The 14,558-nt window shown below is 36.6% G+C and overlaps 1 protein-coding gene across 1 annotated transcript; it reads left to right on the forward strand.

Moving 5' to 3' along the window:
- Window positions 1-5,303: 5,303 nt before the first annotated feature.
- On the forward strand, window positions 5,304-13,369 carry LOC131438066 (uncharacterized). Its single transcript, XM_058607860.1, has 5 exons — window positions 5,304-5,462; window positions 11,771-11,973; window positions 12,039-12,273; window positions 12,338-12,811; window positions 12,871-13,369. The coding sequence occupies exons 1-5, from the start codon at window positions 5,393-5,395 to the stop codon at window positions 13,293-13,295; spliced, it is 1,407 nt and encodes a 468-aa protein (XP_058463843.1). The 5' UTR covers window positions 5,304-5,392; the 3' UTR covers window positions 13,296-13,369.
- Window positions 13,370-14,558: the final 1,189 nt, after the last annotated feature.

The raw sequence follows: 14,558 nt of genomic DNA on the forward strand, positions 1-14,558 counted from the left end.
ATACTCACAGTAAAAGACCCAGGCGGGTTGCGTGAAAGGCATCGACTTACCGATCACACGATACCCGTGCCCAATATGGAAAAATGTTCCAGTTGACGAAGTGTTTCACTCGATTTTATCGTGAGAAGGGGAAGCGTTAAGTTAAAGAAGCTAGAAGGCGTTGCAAACGATAATTTTCTTAAATTGAGGGTTACAAATCATGAGTTATTTTGTGAAAAATAATGAATGTTAAAAACCGTTATAAGGGTTCTTGCGGTAAACGAGTTACGACGCGTTATTTTAAAGAAGTTTTTTTGTAAGTTATAAACGTTACAAAGCGTTACATGCGTTAGTTTTTAGTAAATTACAGGCGTTACGAAGCGTTACAAACGTTACTGTTTTGTAAGTTATAGGCGTTATGAAGCGTTACATGCGTTATTTTTTAGTAAGTTATAGTCGTTACTTGCGTTTCTTTTTCGTAAATTATAGGTGTGACATATTCTTTTGCGAGCCATAGGCATTACGAAGCGTTACATGTGTTACTTTTTAGTAAGTTATAGGTGTTACGAAGCGTTACATATGTTACTTTTTAGTAAGTTATAGGTGTTACGAAACGTTACATGTGTTACTTTTTGTAGGTCATAGTCGTTACGAATCGTTACTTTTTTGTAAATTATAGGCGTTACGAAGCATTTCGTGCGTTACTTTTTTGTGAGTCATGACGTTACGAAGCGTTACAAGTGTTACTCGTTTGTAAGTTACAAGCGTTACATAGCAAAGTCCTGGCAATACATTCCTTCCATGGAATTTGACCTTTCTGTTTTAACAGACTCCGCCGCCGATTCATAGTGTACAGAATCATGCGGTTACATGCATAGATTATTATTTGAGCTTTATGAAGCGTGACATGCGTTCCTTTTTTGTGAGCTACAGGCGTTACGAAGCGTTACAAACGTTACTCGTTTGTAAGTTACAAGCGTTGCATGCGTTACTTTTTATAAGTTTTAGGCGTTACGAAGCGTAACATATGTTACTTTTTACAAGTTATGGCGTTACTCGTTTGTAAGTTATAAGCGTTACGATGCGTTACATGCATTTCGTTTTAGTATGGTTTAGCTGTTACAAAGAGTTACCCTCTGTAAGTTGCAGGTGTTACGAAGCATTACTTTTTGCAAGTTACAGCCGTTAAGAAACGTGGCAAGCGTTAGTTTTGTGCGTTATGTGGGTTACTTTTTTTGTGAATTACAAGCGTTACGAAGTGTTACACGCGTTACTTTTTTGTAAATTAGAGTTCATTATTTTATATAAGTTTTAGGCGTTACAAATCGTTACATGCGCAACTATTTTGGAAGTTTTAGTTGTTACAAAACGTTACATGTGTTGCATTTTTAAAAGGTACAAGCGTTACAAGGCGTTACATTCGTTACTCTTTTTGTGTGTTAGGAAGCGTTATATGTGTTACTTTTTGTAGGCAGAGGTTTTGAGAGTTACGTGATGATCAAAACTCCACTGCCGATAAAGTACGCAGCGGTAGGTCCAACGAAGCAGAACAGAGTCAAAACCACATAAAATGGAGGATGAAACCGAGATAAAATAAATGACAATAATAATAATACATAAAATTGTGCTGGACGACCGGAAAAAGAAAGTGCACGAGCATGCCTTAGTTAAGCAAGATTCTGCAGATATCCTGCCACTGGATTCCGCACATACTTATTTAGGGCTAGAAAGTCGAACGCAAGCGCACTTCTAGTACATGTTTGGCTGAATCCATTTTTATACGCCAGAGAACAGAATTATTACCCGACAATAGAATGAAGTCAGCACCAGTGTTCCGAAGCGGCACGAGTGCCTTGAAGGGCATCTCAACGGAACGGGAAGATTACAATGTCGGTTTTCTGGGATCGGCATAGTATACTTTTGGAGAACTACAGTATTAGCGTGCATTAATGAAGCGATTGAACACCGAAATCACTGTGAAATAGCCTTACATGAAGCACATGAGCATCGCTACCATGGTTAAAATCAACGGTTTAGGTTCCAATTAGTTGGCCATCACCCTCGTTCACCTGATTTGGCTTTCTCGTACTATTAGCTGTACTCAAACGTTAATTTATCTCTGGAAAATTTTCGTGAGTTTCGTTTTGGAATTTCAGACCACTACTTCCGGAACCTGAATCCGAAACCAATACAACCAAAGCAAATTTGTATGACCATCTACTAATGTAACCTATAAATTTAGAAGATGTTTTCCGTTCTCCATGAATCGGTTGTGCTAATCTATGCAGTGAATTGTCGTCATTTAAAGTATGAATGTAAATTATCTCAGAATATATGGCATTATCACAAGTTTTGTGAATTGTTGTGCTATAGAAATATATAGAAAGTCGTAGACATGTGTAACCGAAATAACATGACAGTAAACGTAAAGAAATGTAATACAATAACCTTCAATAACCTTGGGCAGTGACAGTTCCAGTGGAAAAGTTTAAAGTGTCTGTTAAAAGCACACCGAAAATGAGGTACATAAGTAATCTTCAGTAACATGATTTTTTTTTTATCTGAAACCTCCCCTCCCGAAACGAAAAAGATGAAATATTATTAAAAGCATAAATTCATATGAATACCTCCGGTGGTCGAAGGTCAGATAAATAAGCGCTCACAAGTACCTATCTCATGCCTCTTCGTATCTATAATGACATTGGATGAATCGCACAGCGTGTTATCGCCCTCTGAGCTATTGGCGGGTGCAAATTTCGATGAGATTTGCCTGTGGCCGGAAACTTTGCAGTAGCGGTAGCGTAACATAAAATTTGTTGCTTCGGCCCCAATTTAGTTATTTTTACACGGAAAGACCGAAATTAGCATTTTGGCGAAAAAATTAGTTGATTTTCTGATTTTAGTTAGTTATTGAGACAACTAAAAAAATCTTACTTTTGCTAATTTAGATTTTTTAATTCTGATTCTCTTAATAATAATAAAATATTTGTTGAAATGGCTATTTTGAAATTTTGAATTCACCAATTAAACGTGCTGTCATTTCTTAGCTAAGGCACGCTTCATATCCATTCAACTAATTTTTTAGTTGAATTAGAGAAATAAAACGTTGTTTTCAACCAACATAAATGGTTGAATTGGTTTTTGCAATTAGCAGCTATATGGCGCTCGTTAACACCGTAATGACTACTAGCCACTAGATGGCACACCACCACCGATAAAAAATTCAGTCGCGGTTATCTTTTCTATATTTGCAGGTATAAATACGATGTTGTATTGGAGAAAAAGACATAAGCGAAACATAAACTTCTTTTTGAAAAATTTTACTTCTAAATCGCTGTTTTCTTCATTCGACTTCGCGAAATCGACTCTCTCACTGAAAACTTTGAGCACTCGGAAAACAAAAACCGAATACAAGTAGTACACCGGACGGCGTAGCCCGGAATGAGAAGATACAAAAAAACATCATTTGACGTATACAATTAGAGTGCAACATTCGAAACTCACTTCACTGTTTCCCGTAAAAACATTATTACCCACAATCGCTTCAACTGCGCACAAATTCTGAATAAATACACTTTCCACTAACAGTTTACGTCATTTTTACATATAAATTTCTAATTTATATAGGGATATATCGTAACACATGCGAAAAACATCTAAACAATTTGCGAGCAGTTTCAACAAGACTGTCCCTTTTAGCTTTTTAATGGATTGTTTTGCTTTGACACTACTGTCCTTCAGTAATGACGGTGATAGATAAATAGAATCAAAGTTTCTGATTTTAATAACGAAATTAGTTGTCAATGAGAATTTCGTGTTGGATCGAAATATTGCTGGTTTGTGTCCAGAATATTCGCCAACTAAACACATTCTCTAAAAATAAGAGTTTTTTTCAGCACAGTAAATTCTAAATTTTAACTAATTTTATAGTTATTTTGGAAATTTTGTTGTTAAAATCAACTAATTCAAAAACAGTAATACGAATTAGGCGCAGAGCTAATTTCGGTCGTTCCGTGTATGTACAAACCGAGTTTAACGAAACATCGTTTTTTATGTGAACCGATGGAAGCCAGCAATGTAATTGTGCCAGATATGGTGAAGTGCAAATGAAAGGCGGAACGTGGAGACGGTGTATGTACCACAAACTGCAACGGTTTCTTGGAGAACCACCTATCGTACGAACAGCAACAGTGAGACGACTTCGATTGGATGGACATGTTATTAGAATGCCGGACGATAACCCAGTGAAAATTACGATTGTCTTATATAATTGTCACAACCAGTTTTTATTACCTAATGATTTTTTTTCCTTTCAATAACTACATTCGTAAAAGCCTATATTGATAGGCTATTCGTTAAAATTAAATTAGATTATCAAGTGATAATGGGATTAGGGTCATTTCGCCGAAAGCCATTTCGCCGAAAGGGTCATTTCGCAGAATCCATTGTACTTATTGATTCATGAACCTCAGAAAGTAGTTCTCAAGAAAACTTGTTGACTATTAGCTACTAAGCATCAAAGCAATTGCGTAGATGTACCTACCAGGCAAATGTAGGTGGTATTTTCCGTTTATTAAGTGAGTATGAAAAAATATCTAATGCGGCTATGCTACATCTTTTTGGTTCATGTGCTGTCCGACCTCGCTACCGCTCGTTCGGACCTAACTAAAGCAAAAAGACCTAGCTTTGAGTAGACCTGGCAAACGAGGCGGTTCCAGGTTTGTTGTGCCGCCGAGCCATCCTGGCTTCGGTTTTGTGGCTGCGCCACATCAGTTATACAGGAGACATAACATGCAGGAGATATGACCCTTTCGGCGAAACGACTTTCGGTGAAATGACCTATTCGGCGTAACGACTTTCGGCGAAATGGCATTCAGCGAAAAAACTTTCGGCGAAATGGCTTTCGGCGATATGACCCGCTCCCGTGATTATGTACTCAAAAATTTAATAATTAAGACCTTACATAGAACTAATCCCCGGAATCAGTTGTTCTCAAAAAAGAAAAATTATAAATAATGTGCAAAAAACTGTTTTTTTTATAAAACCAAATACAACTCACTATCTCATAATTGCTACTCGTTTGGCTTGTCAGAACTATCACCGGAAATCTTCGGAAAAGTCCAATATTACGAAGATCACCGCACGAAAGAAGTCAAACCAAAACAAACGCAATCAACAAATGGACCATCATCTGGTTGTATATAATTAGAACCCACGCCTAACTTCGGCGTCTTATTTCGTGTGATTTTTTCGGGAGACAGAGAGCAGAAAAGTGATCATACAACAGGAAATTTTCATTTCTGTGATATAAATGGCATAACGAACTCGGCCCTCAGCTCAGTCAATTGTTTCGTTTCGCGCTTCAACATCGTCAGTTGATCACTAATTTGTAGATACTGCTCAAAGAATAAATATGATTCGTCCAGGACATCGGCACGAACCGTGGAATGCATTCCGCGATCACGAGCTGTCAGATTCACCAGGTGACTTAGTGTTTGCTTCACATTCTAAGATTTTGACGATCCAAAACCAAATTTAACCCATGCTAATACGGATTATTGAATGATTGATTGCAACATTTCAATTGAGTTAAAAATGTTCTGTTTCAAAGTGACGTTAAAAAATCGAAAAACGAAAAATGTGTGACCTTGTACCTTGTAATCTAGTGCCACTTGAATTCACGAACGTGAGAGCGTTCTATAAAACAGAATTCTCTGAGCGTATGTTATTTTCCTTGCAAACAGAAGGAAGAGATAATGAGAGATGTTTCGGTATGCGCGCAACTAAGTTTCTCTGCTGTCGAACGTGAATTTCACTGACGCTATAATTGCAATAATTACTACACATAGTGTGACCTAATCTGCCGTACAGTGATTAGAGTTAATAAAATGTCGTCGCAGAACATAGTTAAAATTTGATCGGTTGCGAAAGTTCTAAATGTTGGCAACGCGAACTGGACATATTGCTAATCCACACGTTCTTTCCGATTATTCCTAACGAGTTGGCGAGGACTCAAAACAAAACACCCATTTTTAAGTCAAGAACGCACTAACGAATAGTACTACGGTTTTAGATAATACAATCCTTCACATCGCGACTATTTTTTCAACGAAAATACAAGTCGATGTAAAGTCCAATAAAGTGAAATGCAAGTCGATGTAAAATCCAATAAAGCATGTTACCTTCAAAACTTGGTCAAATACGAATGTGTGTAAACCCGATTAGCTATACATTAAAAATTTCGATATAAGCATTTCATGATCCATTCAATTGAACTTAACTTTTGGCACACTATTCCATGGCCTTTAACTCGTAATGGCAGGTAGACAAATTCTACCAAAACAGAACGAAACAGTGTTGTTTGAGGAAAGGCAACATACCATGGTTTTTCATGCACTCCTGTATATAAATTTTTAAGTTGATGGTCTCTTCAATCCACAGAAACCGGTGAACTGTCACACGAGAAATTTCGTTGAGAACATCAGCAGCTTAATTATTTTTTAAATCTTTGCTGCCCTTCCTTTTACAATTTTCTTGATCAGAAGGCGATTTGAAGTCCATCTGGATTTAATTTTTCATCATCCTGTACTACTACGTCAGCACGTTTACTTACAGCTTCCATGATCGTGTTCTAATCAGTTTGATTCGCGAATCATCGCCATTTGGAGTCAACTGTTTTTTTAAGTCGATAGTCTTTTTTTGTTTTGTTCGATGCACAGTTGTAAACAACACTTCCAGCTTGTTTCCTACATGTTAGACGACAGGTTCCGCTTGAAGCAGCAGGCTACTGTTTCCGATGCTTTTGCCTCCGGCTTCCGATTCTCCCTCAATCCAGTCTGCCTGGCTAAGCGTTCTCTGAAACCCTTTCTTACGCTGATGATAGTCGATGGCCATGTTTAACAATTTCGTGAACTTGGCGTGTGAGCAGTTCGGATTTCTGCGATGCGCGAGCAAAATTTTGTCTCGTCGTTTCTCTTGCATTAAAGCTTCAGTTCACATATGACAAAATCAAATTGTAGGGATGATGGTGCATGCAAACAAATGCTTAAAATGAGGGTTGCGCAGGTTGTTAATGAACGATTTCAACCCTTGGAAATATTTTAGAATGCATGAAACATGTGTTAAATCAATAGTAAAATAGCGTCATAATTTTTCCGAGAGTTTTTTTTTTGACATGAATAATTCTTGCTTTTCTATTCAAAATTTACCCTCTGGCAAAGTAATAAATTTTTGATCTTGGATGCCTCTTATTATACTTTATGTAACAACATAATTTTTGCTCCATGCCATCGATATTGAAATCAGCAATTTATTATAAAATTACAACGAGCATTAAAGAGAGAAGAAAAGGCACATGACACGAGTTTACGTTTCAATCTGGTCCATTTATTCTTGCCAGTGCAGTTTAGTTAGTGCAGCTTAAACACATCATTTCGTCAGTCCCGGTTCAGAATTCACATCCAGAATCCTATTCTAGAACTCAACAGAATATAAGAATGCGCAGTAGAGAAAAATTCATTCAAAATTGTGATATGCTTTAATTATTCGGTTCTTTTAAGAGCCAGTAAATTTATCTCAAAGAACTAACTTCGATATTTCCTTTCATTGAAATAGGCAAATCGGAATTTTTCCTCTCAAACTCCGTCTTATTGATTTAATTCGCATCGTGTGCAGTTCTTCGGATGAGTAACTTTATTGTATTGCTTTTTTCATATACTATCGAGAAAATCAGTTGGAAGATTTGCTATGTGTGTATGTTGTGCATCGAAAAAGTGGTAATTATTTCCAGCAATATTCACCAGAAGAAGCTTTTTATTCATTTTAATTCCTTTTTAAAAACCTAAAGCAAATCCCGAAGAACCGTGTTTGATATTTTTTTCCGTTGAAACATTGGCATCTGTATTGATTTAATTGGCACAGTGTGCAGTTCTGCGGACGAGTAATTTTTTATGGCCGGGTTGACTGCCGTATTTGTTAATAACATGGCCGGGTTGACTGCCGTATTTGTTAGTACGATGGAAGTGTACCAATTTTATTCGTATTCACGTCATCCAATTATGTCTCTAACATTACCCATCCATCTTTTTACCTTTTTTTATAAATATAAAAAATAGGTATAGAATTCGCTCAAACTTTAGAAAAATTTTCCGAGGCCCGGAGGGTACCAATCGATTCAGCTCGACGAACTGAGCAAATGTCCGTGTGTGTGTGTGTGTGTGTGTGTGTGTATGTGTGTGTGTCTGTATGTGTGTTGTCAACTAAGAGGTCGAGATCTCAGAGATGGCTGGACCGATTTTGATCAATCTAGTCGCAAATGAAAGGTCTCCCCGTCACCCAGAACGCTATTGAATAGTTTTGAGATCGGATGTTTACTTTTTGAGTTATACGAAGTTTTATGTCAAAATTTTCAAATGTTTTTTGACAGTATCTGTCAAAATTGACCTTGAAAACAGAATATATTTTCAGACTTAGATTCCGCACGGTAATACCTATCCAACAAGCCATAGATTGTTAAAATCCGTCCATTTTTAACGGAGATATCAAAATTTTTGTGTAAGCGACTTTTTCCCCTATTCCAGCAGTAGAAGTTTTGAGCGCTGTCTGGCAAAGAAATGCTTGGAAGCAACATAAAACACGATTTTTTATACTGTTACATACATTTGTTTCTAAGTACCAAAAAGAATGTGTACAGCATGATATTTTGCCACGGACCGATTTTAGCACGGTTCGTTTTTGGCAACATAATCGTTCGAATATGCCATATGTAAACCAGATGATGACAGAATTTTCGAGTTGAAAGAAATTCCATAATTATATTGATGTAAACTACTTACAGCAATAAATGCTGGAAGAACATAACAGCCATATACCATTCGAATCAGTTCGTCGAGACCAGCAATTGCGTGTGTGACAAATAATTTCACTCAATTTTTTTTTCGGAGATGACTCAACCGTTTCCTACAAATTCAGATTCATATGCAATGTCGTGTACTATACAAGGTTCCTGAATTATGTTTGGTTCCGACCCCTGGTTCCGGAACTACGGGATGATATGTGAAACGAAATTAAAACTGTGTAACTCATTTTTCTCGTAGATGGCTGAACCGATCTAAGATTAAAATGAAATCTAAGAATCATCTAAAATTCAAATGCAAAGTTTTAATATTCTAGAAAACATTTTGTTTTTCAATCAGATCCAACTTCCGGTTTCGGAGATACAGGGTGATTAGTATAAAAATGTCTATTTCACAAAAATTAATCAGGTTTATCGGGTTAGCAGATTTTTATAGTCGATAACCAAATAAACTTATTTCATTTTTGGTTGTATTCAGTTTTCGTTTCGGAAGGCACCCATAAATTTAATTCGCACTACGATTCCTCAAAGATGTCTAACATTTTGAAACAAATGTAAACTATACAGCTACTCAGGTGAATTTGTCTGACTTCGGGTACACCGAATTTCGAATTCCGGTTCCAGTATCGAATCGTTTCTCAAAGCTCAATCGTTTTCTCAAAAAAAGCCAAATCGAATTTCAGAAACAAAAGTTCAAATTAAAATAAATCCAGTTTTATCCAATTCTGACTTCCGATTCTGGAATTGTAGGATGATGAATTTTTAAGATTCAAAGCGATATAGAAGATGACAATCCCGAATAGCTTTAAAGTTGGACTCAAAAATATTGCAATTTATTCGTCATATGGCCATACGAATCGGTTTGGGTTATGCTGGTTCCTGAATACCAGCTCTGGAAGTACCTTAAATTACCATAAACTCTAAAGTGGAAATTACTTCGACATGTCAAGGAATGTTTAATCGATTGTTACACTTTTAGATTCAAATTCGGTCCGATTTGCAGTTTCGACATTACAGAGTAATGAGTGATTAAAATCTCAAATTGCCACCTAAAACGACGGACAATAGAATAATGTCATGAAAACAACCGAAGAATATTCATGAAACCGAAGATAAAAAAGGTATTATCTCACTGCTAGGTAGATTAAGCACGTTTTTATTTATAATTTTTTTTCTATTCGGCCAAGATCCTAAAAATTAAACAGAGACGATTTTTAAACCATTTTTTGTGTGTATTATTTTCAATCTTATTTTTCACTAGAACATAACAGCATTGTTTTCGATTGTTGAATCAGCAGTACTGTAGTTACTAAAGATTATTGTTCATAGTCTCAGCGCAGAATTTACCATAGTAAACAGGTCACAGAATTGATAAGTAATCAGCTGATTCTTGTAAGTTCCCTACGATTTACAAGGACACCTTGTATTATGAACCAAAGTCACTTAAGAAAGAATTGCCTTACGTAATCGCATATGTATTATACATACGCCATTTCGGATACCAGGAAAAAAATTACGCCATGATGTTCTTTCCACGTAAAGAATCCCTTCGTACTGCGACACGTTTTTTTTTCGAGTGTGAACCTAAGTGATCTCTGAGAGATGGTAATGTACACTTAAATCTGCGGCGCCGTTTGTTACGTCCACAAAGAGTTTGTATTTACCATTGTCATGATATCTAATAGTTCTTAACTTTACACATCTTTTTGTTGAGATTTTTTAACGAAAACGTTAAACGCTTATCATATATAAATTACCATGATAAAAGCGTCAGAATATTCGTTTAATTTGGTATCTGTGACTCTGTACGTAATGTCATGCGAACAAAATGCCTGTTATGTAGTCAATATATCCTCAAGCATGTTCTAAAATTGACCAGACCAGATATTTTGACTTTAGTAAGATTCACATTGCAAAATATTTTCAATGCTTTATATTTTGGTCGATATAACACAATTAAATTTTTCAGTTTCCTTTGAAAAAGGCCAACACCAAAAGCCGAAACGTCCATACAATTCCATTGTATTATAAGACTGAGACTTTTCATCGTCGTTTTTGCCTGAAAAATCTTCACAATTATCACCCCAATGAAAAACCGATGTTACTGCGTCATTTTTACGTTGAAATTGGATATACACTAAACTACAAGTTTATTTAATTTTATCTCCAAAACACTTCTACACTAAGGATCATTTGTTTCTTTGGCAAATTTTCAATTCCATTTGCTATAGGTCAAATTTCACAGCGCATGGAATCAATACAGACTGAATTTGGTCCCAAAGATGAAAATCCCGACTTTTGTTTATCGGATTTGCGCATTTCGGTAGTGGTCAAAAGGTTCACTAAACTGTATTGTCTTCGTTTCTGTCGACTCGATCGAAAGTTGATAGCTCAACCTGTTTAGATGAGATACGAGTGCATACTAAAATCATATGCGTGGCATCCATCAGTTATTTGTTTATTTAGTTATAGGTTCAATTGATAAAATTAGCTAATTTTACGAGATTATGTTAGATTCGCGTGAAAACCTAAATAGCTAACAGATTAGAGGAGTGAATAAAGAACATTGTTTTGCTCATTCAGTTTACAAGCAAAAAATAATCCTCATTTCTGTGACTTTTCGTTAACTAAACTTTTCAATCTGTTTTTTCGCTCAGTCTACAAAAATTGAATCTTTTTATCACTTTTTATCTTCTTTGAATGGAAACATGTTGCGAGTAATTTGCAAAAAAAAGAAGACAGGAATCATTGTATGCGACACCACGGTATCATCGGCAGGCAACGAAAATAAACGAAAATATAGCTTCAAAGCTGAGAGTTGAAGCTCATCATTGAAGACAGATCAACAATATAAATTAAATTTCAATTAAATGATTTGAAATTTTACCACACCGATGTTGATATTATAATATAATAGTGTTTTCTTGCAATTTACAGTATACAGTTGGGTTCAATGGTCGGTAACAAGTGGTGTTCCTCCTGCGACGGCAGTTCAAGCTGGTACCGATACGGACGGATCTCCGATATTTGTTGGACGAGCCACTCACTATGGAACTACGCTTCCCGCCAAAGTAATTCCTATACGTAGAGTTGCGTACGTGTCCTATGATGGAATTGAAATTTTCAAACCAAATGTCGAGGTGAAACTTTTCTGTTAGATAGGAAATACAATTGATCTAATGAAACCCTATCTGAACTTTCAAAGGTATTGTGTGGACTTGGATTTACATGGGTGCCTAGTGGAAGAGGTCATATTCCGAAGGGAGCAGTTCTGTGTGGAAGCATGGCCTCTGGTGAGCCTATTTACATCGGCCGCGCACATCACGATGGCAGTGTAACACCAGGAAAAATTATACCGAAACATGGTTCCGTGTATATTCCATACGGTGGCTACGAGCATGCCCACCCAGAGTACGATGTGCTAGTTGATGCTAGGAAATGTAAGTAAATATAATGATACATCAAATAATCGCAAAGTAATTAATCAATAAAAATTTTCAATAGCTCAGAAACAAAGCGTTGGAGGTAAATGGGTTTCCGCTGAAAGCAAAGGTCCCGTTCCGATAGGAGCGCTCGTGGCAGGAAACGACAGTGACGGTACCCAAATCTATCTAGGACGAGTCTATCGTCATGGTTTGGTACTGCCGGCTAAGGTGATTCCACGCAAACAAATGTGTCACGTCGGTGACGAAGGACTGGAGTTCGAAATGACCGAATACGAAGCCCTCTGTCATGCCAATGTTGCCTGGGTACCGTTCCGGGGTGTATACCCGATAAACGCCATCGAGTGCGGTCTGGATCGAAACGGAGAAAAGTTATACTTCGGTCGTGGTCACTACAATGGAAGTTTAACACCGGGAAAGATTCTAGAATGCAGTAAAATCTTGAAAATTCCGTTCAATTTTAAGGAAATTCCACTTCGGGAATTCGACATCCTAGTAGACAACAGTGATCCGAAGAATCAATGCAGTCAAACACGTAAAATTAACTGGATAACACTTTTACTCATGACAGTAATCATTTATTCATCTCAACAGTGAATTGGCAGCCCTGTACTAACAAATCACCGATTGCGGGAAAAGCTTTGCTCGTTGGCTATGACAGCGATCAGTCTCCGATTTACTTGGGACGAGTGAAGTTCGAAGGAAACCAGCTACCGGCGAAAGTGATTCCTCGCAAAGGTCTATGCCGTACCGGTTACCGGGGCAAAGAATATGACATGACATCTTACGAAGCTTTATGCAACGCCAGAGTCACCTGGGTACCCTTCCGAGGCGTCATACCGTCCAGGGCAATCGTTTGCGGTCGTACCCAGTGGGGCGAAACGGTCTACGTAGGACGAGGATCATACAAAGGCAGCTTGACTCCCGGTAGGATATTGGAAAACGAAAAGGTACTGAAGATCCCATACGAGTGGAACGAGATTGCCATCAGAGATGCGGAGATCTTGGTGGAAATTTGAACATAGTTTTTACTGTCGTTGTTTTCAAGGTTTGTGTAGAACAATAAAAACACTTATTTGATTCGTCGTTGAAAGTTGTTCCATTTTGTTATTAACTTTTACCAGTCTCTAAGTATGTGGGCGAGATTGAAAATCTAGACACTCTAAAGAAGTTCTTAGTTACAATAATGATTCCGAAGAGAATCCTGGACAACAATTTAGGAAGGTTATCTTTCGGTTCACAGTTAGTTTCTCTAGAAAACCTGTTTTAATCCACCTACACACCAAATTTCTCTTTCGATGTGCAGTAATTATTTTTAAGGGTTATGAATTGTTCAACATTATTTTCCCTAGATGAAATGTAAAATCGATCCAGTTCACAGTGATTTGTCAATATATTACCTGATTTCGGTAAACACCATAAAATATTACGGAACATTCGCTTTATTTTACCGGCATGATTTGCTTTTCCCAATTCAGTAAAAGATTGGTAAATTTTCAGTGAATCTAGTAATTATAATCAAGAACTTCGGTAAACATTACTGATATCTTCGGTGAGAATCATATCTGTCTAATTGATTTATTTTCGAAAGTAATAAAGTAATAAATTTATCTTGCATCTAGAAAATTGTACGTGAAAGGGTTAATTTTATCCAATTTTGGCAACTTTCTGATGGTAAGCAAGTTTATCATTACTTAGATTTTTTATTTATTTACTTTATGCTACCATTAATCATGATAAATAAAATGAATCGTAGTTATACTAGTATAAATCATCACTGAATAGTAAGTACTTAATCCAGTTATAATAAATAAATTACTTGCTGGACGAAAATATTTCATTTTATTTTTTTAATTTATGTGCACCCTTGATTTTACAGGTTTCAGTGAAATTTACCGAAGAGCAATAATAGTTCACGACGTTCATTTATTTACGGATTATTTTTATACTTCACCGAGCTTCGGTAATGAATGATGAACAAATCAGTATTATTAAGACAGGAAGTTGTTCAGTGCAACTCTACCGAACATTCAGCAAATGGAACTTTTACTGAACTGATTACCGAAGCTTCAGCTGTTTGAAAGTCAGTAAAAATTTTACCGACATCCGTAAAAATTAATTGGTGTATAGTGATGTGATGATGCCTTTCTCATAATACTGATATTTTCATAAATCTCACTAAAGCATTCTCCAATGAAATTGTCATTGAATCTTGAAAAAACAATAATGGAGTCAGTTCTGTTTTCAGAGCTTTTAACCATTATTTCCGTAGAATACACACT

This window comes from Malaya genurostris, chromosome 3, assembly GCF_030247185.1.
Source record: "Malaya genurostris strain Urasoe2022 chromosome 3, Malgen_1.1, whole genome shotgun sequence".
Lineage (NCBI taxonomy): Eukaryota > Metazoa > Arthropoda > Insecta > Diptera > Culicidae > Malaya > Malaya genurostris.

Coding starts and splice junctions, on each gene's coding strand:
- LOC131438066 (XM_058607860.1), top strand. CDS start 5,393: ATGATTCGTCCAGGACATCGGCACGAACCGTGGAATGCATTCCGCGAT. Junction 11,974..12,038: donor TTTTCAAACCAAATGTCGAG/GTGAAACTTTTC, acceptor GAACTTTCAAAG/GTATTGTGTGGACTTGGATT. Junction 12,812..12,870: donor GAATCAATGCAGTCAAACAC/GTAAAATTAACT, acceptor TCATCTCAACAG/TGAATTGGCAGCCCTGTACT.